General features: G+C 41.9%; 2 protein-coding genes across 2 annotated transcripts; one reads left to right on the top strand and one right to left on the bottom strand.

The window, feature by feature from the left end:
- Nucleotides 1–1,866: 1,866 nt before the first annotated feature.
- LOC308099172 (NADH dehydrogenase [ubiquinone] 1 beta subcomplex subunit 11, mitochondrial-like) lies at nucleotides 1,867–2,307 on the top strand (the record flags this gene model as incomplete). Its single annotated transcript, XM_080447792.1, has 1 exon — nucleotides 1,867–2,307. One exon carries the CDS (start codon nucleotides 1,867–1,869, stop codon nucleotides 2,305–2,307), a length of 441 nt encoding a protein of 146 aa, XP_080303918.1.
- Nucleotides 2,308–4,084: 1,777 nt separating this feature from the next.
- LOC308098698 (NADH dehydrogenase [ubiquinone] 1 beta subcomplex subunit 10-like) lies at nucleotides 4,085–4,600 on the bottom strand (the record flags this gene model as incomplete). Its single annotated transcript, XM_080447110.1, has 1 exon — nucleotides 4,085–4,600. One exon carries the CDS (start codon nucleotides 4,598–4,600, stop codon nucleotides 4,085–4,087), a length of 516 nt encoding a protein of 171 aa, XP_080303236.1.
- Between the last annotated feature and the right edge of the window lie 1,747 nt (nucleotides 4,601–6,347).

The following is a 6,347-nucleotide window of genomic DNA, read 5'->3' as shown; positions in this document are numbered from 1 at the left end:
TCATCATTTCACTATTCCCACAACACACGTCATTATCATTATTACATCTGTAGGAGACTGCACTTTTTAAATAATTACGTGTCGGCTCAAAAGCAGAACTATAAAGACGTCTGCATAATTGTGTAAAACATGGTTAAACATTAAAACATGACCAAAACATTGACTTAGCTTGTTAGCAGACTAGCACAACGGCAAGCCTCCTAGGACAAACTGTGCAAACACAACGATCCGCGAAGTGCATGTCGTCTGTACAGTGGAGACACACACGCACGCGCACACACACACACACACACACACACACACACACACACACACACACACACACACACACACACACACACACACTGTTTGTTGTTCTATTGTACTCTGGTATATGAATGATGTAATGTTATTGTATAGGACTAATGTTTGTATGAGCCATAACTGCTTTCAGAGAAGTACCTAAATAGCATGCAAACTCCCTACCCAATGCATATACATTTAGTTGATATCAAAATCACTGTTTGTGTTTGTTTAGTGCTGGCCTTGTGTCACTGCGGTCCCAAACCCAAAATGAACAAAAGGAGTGTTTTGTGTTTATTTATTTATTTTGGTAGCTGTAATGGTATTTTAGATGTTTCCCACCCCTGGAAAAAATATATAATTATAAAATGTTGATGAAACATCATGAACTCAGGTCCAATCATCCAATTAATTGATTTAATATGTATTAATGTTATGCATTTTATGTCCAACACCCATTTATATAAAAATCTACCTGTGGGAATGAAATACACAATCTGGCCACCAGGCTGCAGCACTGTGCAAAGGGAGGCTAATTTTGTACACTCTCAGAGTAGAGTTTTTATTTAAGTGTTAAATTGCTCTATATTGTGATAGTACTCATTGCTATAGAGTGTTGTTCAGTAACAGGAGTCTCCATATCTCTCGAGCAGCTTTTAGGTAAACAGAAAATACATTTTCAGGTTGGGATACCAATCTTATCCAAACAGGTGAGAGAACTTACACAGGAAGGATACAAGATAATCAAGTGAAATTGGAAATGATGACACAAAGAAATTAGCAGACAAAATTGGAACTGTACCACTATATCTGAAAAATGGGTAGTCTGGAAACCAGACGAATCTGCCACATTAAAAAAAAGAAAAATTGTGATATTAGTCTAGCCATGCCAGGCAAAAAATGGTACTCTCTCCTGAATGGCTGAAAATCTGCAACCCACCTGAAAATGTATTCTCTTTAAAGAGCTGGAGAGACAGGGAGATCCTGTTACTGAACAAACACTCTAGTCTATAGCAATGATTACGGTCAGAATACAGAGCAGGGCTTTAACTTTTTAACATACTTCTTCCTGAAGAAGACCTCTTTGCATGGTCCAAACGTTGGTTTCATATTAAAATACATTTCTGCATCGTGGCTACGAGCTGTGTGACCTCTTTTAATTTTTCTTATACCTTTGATTTTCATTTTTCTTATACCTTTGCACTGTAGTCAGCATCAGCACTGCCGGTGTGCCCCCTCCAGCCTGTTTTGTTAACCTGTGGATAGGGGTCCCAGAGAAAAAAAATATAATAATAATAATAATAATAATAATAATAATAATAATAATAATAATAATAATAATAAGGGCAAACAAACTGAGGGCCTTTGAAATTCTAAAACTTGATAATCACTGCTCCAGAACCAACTGGACCGTCAGGAAGAACTCCATTTATGGACATGATTTGTGACATCACTTGGATGACGAGAGCATCCCCGCCAGACAGTATATAAAGACTAAACATCAGCTTAATACAGGAATACAGGCTTCCTGTTCTGGGTTGTGATATCATCAGTATCAGTGTGTGCTGAGCATAACGGGACAATATGTTGTCTCGTTGGGTTCGTTTTGGGCCCGGTTTGGCCCGTCTTCGGCCTGATGCAACGGCTCGCTTTGTCTCCCAGTCGCAGTCGTCCGGAGTCGCCGGTTCTGCCACCACGTCCGATTTACAGCCGTCTCATGCCGGTAATAGTCACGGACACGGCGAGGTCAGCCCGTTCGTGAAGAATCCAGATTTCCATGGGTTCTCGACTGATCCCGTGGTTGACGAATGGAACATGAAGATAGGCTTCTTCTTGGGCGTCTCCGTGGCTCTTGTTCTCGGTGGAACGTTTATCCACTACCTACCAGACCACGGCATGCGGCAGTGGGCCAGGAGGGAAGCCGAGAGGCTGATCAAGCAACGAGAAGTGGAGGGTCTTCCTCTGATTGATGACAACTACTATGACCCAAGCAACATTGTGCTGCCTGGATGTGGAGAGGAGTAGGATACATACAGTACAATAAGATCCACTGTCATTATCAGTGGGGCGTAGGGGTGTGCCGATATATCGTCCCGCGATATATCGCGATACGTTTTCGTGACGATATGTATCGTTTTGAGAAAGAAAAAAATCGTAAAAAAAAACAATCATAATAATCAGGCATGCAAACAGCCCCGAGGTGAAAAGGGTGACAACATGTTGTTTTTTTCGGGTCAGGTGTCACACTATTGCCCTATTTGGATTCAAAACGGCTATTGTTGCTGAAAAGCTACAAGTTTGCGTCTGAATAATGCAAAAACAGAATTATTTGTTTTCATTTTTTCTCCCCCATATATTTTCATAATAAAAAAGTGCGTATCGTATCGTATCGAAATCGTATCGAAGTTGTGAGCCAAATATCGTATCGTATCGTTTGGTGAAATTAGTGTATCAGCACACCCCTAGGGCGGCAGTGGCTCAGGGGTAGAGTGGCTGGTAGAGCGGCCGGATGGTAAGCTGTGAGGTTTCCAGTTCGATCCCGGGCTCCCCAGAAGAGTTAGTGTAGAAGTGTCCTTGAGCAAGACGCTGAACCCCTAATAGCTCCCGATGAGCAGGTTGGTGCCTAGCATGGTTTCCTCCGCCATCGGTGTATGAATGTGTGTGTGAATGGGTGAATGTAATGCACAATCTATGTAAAGCGCTTTGGATAAAAGCGCTATGTAAATGCACCATTTACCTTTATCATGCACACCTACCAGCGGTCTGGGCCATGCGCACCTGTGCACACGCGAAAGAACACAAATGTGACATCCGTGTTCTTTATAGGAATTGTCCACTGCAACAATTGTACATTGTCTGAAGCCAGACAGTGTACACGCTGTTAATCCTTGTAGATTCATTAACAACTTCAAATAACAATTTAGGCATTTAGCAGATGCTCTTAATCCAGAGCGATTTACAGTAAGCAAGGTACCCGTAAACACAAGATAATACATCTAATAGTAATCTAGGTAAACCAAGAACCTATCATCAGTCATGATAGCAGCCATCACCCAGCTGATGGCTGCTCAGGTGGTCATATTGAGGGGGGAGCAGAGTTAAGTGTCTTGCTCATGGACACCTCGGCACATACAGTAGCTGGGGCCTGGGAATTGAACCTGGGACCTTTTGGTTCCCCGGCAGTGACACCAACAAGGTTTATATAACTGTCTGGGCACAGGCGCCAGTTTGTGACGTCCACCGGTGTCAACACATAAGCAAAGTTTTATAGGATAAAGGGAGGCTGATAATTGGCAGCAATGCTACATTTTGTATTATTACTTCAGCAATATCATGATTATTTCAAACTTTTACGATTACAATTAATTAACAATTATCATTTCAAAGGGGAAAAATAGAGTGCTCGGGTGGCGCATTGGTAAAAAAGTAGCTGCTCCCACAAACACAATTGGCCTGTGTTCGTCGGAGGGAAGCCGGGCGGGGATGGTGATATTTGTCACTGCATGTAGGTAGTCCTACGGGCTGAAATAAATAGCCAATCTTCAAGTTTACAACGTAAGTTGTAGATCGGTTATTTTCAATTCTTATATATTGCTATTTTGCTCACCATCATTGCACAACAAAGTGTAATACAATCTGTTCAATCTGCACAGACTAATTGATTAAGTTGATTATATAAAAAACAAATCTATAACTTTTGTGTCAATTCATTGATAAATATATAAGCAATTATTTGGTGGGCCGTGAGGCTATTACAAGTGGGACCCCAAATAATTGTCAGAACATGAAACCGGTTCTTTAATTAGGCTTCTTGAGCCTGAGCCGCCATCATTCTCTCTTTTTGCTTCATAAGACATTTCCTCCCGCTGGCGTACGCTCCCAGGTCGGCGTATCGTGAACTGAAGGCCTTGGCGACGTCACCGAAAAGCTGCAGCTCGTTCATACAGTTCTGGTGATAACTATGACCTTCTCTCTGCTGACAGGCCCTCAGACGGTCCTGGACCACCTTCACAATCTCCTGGTCCACCTTATAGTCTCTCCTCCACTGCATCTCTGCCTCATAGTAGCAGAGGAAATCCCCCTCCTGGCATTCGGTCAGCTCAGGAACACGCCGGAACCTCTGGTGGTAGTAGACGGACTTGTTGCCAGCCTGGATCCTCTCCACAACACGTCTGAACGTGGTGACAGGGAGATCCACCGAGTAGTAGAAGAGTTTGGACACAAGCAGGGCCGGATTGGGCAGCGAGGTGTGTTTCTCTGCGGCCGGGGTCTTGCGAGGAGGCTCCGGGTAAGCGTCTTTATCATAATCAGCCGGCATTTTGTTTTATATTATTTGGAAGGACCGTGAAAAATATGACTCAAAGTAAAGGGGGGCGTTGTCTAAGAGACCAGGACCCCGGCACAGCGGTGTCCAATCAGGACTTATCTAACCTGTGTGGTTCGAAGGGCGGTTCAAGGCAACCAGCAGCAGAAGCCAAAAGGAGTAAGTGCCTATAGATCCTGGGTAGTATTACGAGAGTAATGTGGGAATCCTGATAAGATAAGAGGTCCTGGAGGTCGAGGGGTCTTTGTCGAAGAGACGAGTCCTGGAGATTCTCTAGATCGTTGGTTGAATCTGGGACTGTGGCTCTTTATATAATTATGGTCTGTCGAGGGTGTCTTGTCATTCCCGATGATGTCATGATGAGTCAACCATATCCATTCGAAGGTCAGGCATGCCCAAATACGGAGCCCATGGTGCTGATGTGTCAGCCAGTTCCATATATGAAGTTCTAGGTTAGACCGGCAACAGTACAGTAATTTTTTTTACTTGAGTAGCCTACTGTAAAAGTAGCCATGTTGCAATGTAGATATACTCCTGTGAAAAAGTCACATTTTGAATTTGTTCAAACTTTTACTTGGTAAAAGTATTGACATCAAAATATCTTACAGTACCAAAAGTAAAAGTATTACATTTTCAAACATGTCAGATCTACAAGCTCTGCTATTTTTGAATAGACTAAGAATAAAATAAGGCTTAATTGGTTAATATACATTTTTTAATAATAATAATCGAAATTTGGAAAATAGTGTTATGGTCGCCTCAGCAGCCACACAGACAGCATCAGAATCACAATCACAATCAGAATCAAACTTTATTGTCACATCACATTACAATTAATATGGGTGAAATTCTTAAATGTGCAGGCCCATTAATGCAGTTAAAAGATAGATAGAATAATAGAGAGTAGAAGTACAGTAAAGTGCATTTAAGAAAAGTGGCTAATGTACATAATGACTTAAGGGAAGAATGTATCTGTAATGGGGAGTCCTATATAAAAAAAACATACACCATACTACAGCCTATACTGTATGGTGACCTTTCTTTAACCACACACAACCAGATAACATAGTTATCGTTGTATTTGTTGACTGAGTTTTCTAATACCAGTTCTGTGGGAACTTGGGAAGCTGCTGGAGATGATTGGCTGGCAAAAGAAAGGGGAACCAGCTGTTCCAAATCTGCAACTGATGGGGACAATTGGACTATACCACAGTCTCTCTACACCATGGGGAGGGGCAGGGATTATTTATTTGATTTTGTTATTAGGTTTTGGAGAAATGTGTTTTTGGTATTTCAGATTCAGTTGGATTTCATTAGTTAATCTTTAGTTCATGTTGTATTGGGTTAGGTTGTAGTTATTGGTTGTGTGTTTAAATGGTAGTCTTTGTCTTTACCCCCTTTTTTGTTTATAGTGGTCTGACCGCCCCCTATATATATTCGCCTCATGGTATATTTTGGTTTTGCAGTACCAACTTGGTCCCTGTCAGTTGTATAAGAAGGGAACACAAGAGGCTGCTCTTCATCATGGCTGCTGCAACTTTCACTCTAATCTGTCATGAAGATTTCTCATTCACTTAGTGACTCACCAGTCACCACATACCTATCTTTCACAGTTGATGGTCCACGCTCCAAGACATCATGGTGACATGAAGTGAATAATGAAGCAAGACTTCTACCCTACATTCACACAACTGTTGTGTAGAGAAAGCACCCGGTTATTTGTAGCACACGGTTATTTGTA

The sequence above is a fragment of the Gymnoscopelus braueri genome (assembly GCF_963280865.1).
Source record: "Gymnoscopelus braueri genome assembly, chromosome: 13".
NCBI classification, from domain to species: domain Eukaryota; kingdom Metazoa; phylum Chordata; class Actinopteri; order Myctophiformes; family Myctophidae; genus Gymnoscopelus; species Gymnoscopelus braueri.
This window is presented reverse-complemented; position numbering and strand designations above follow the sequence as displayed.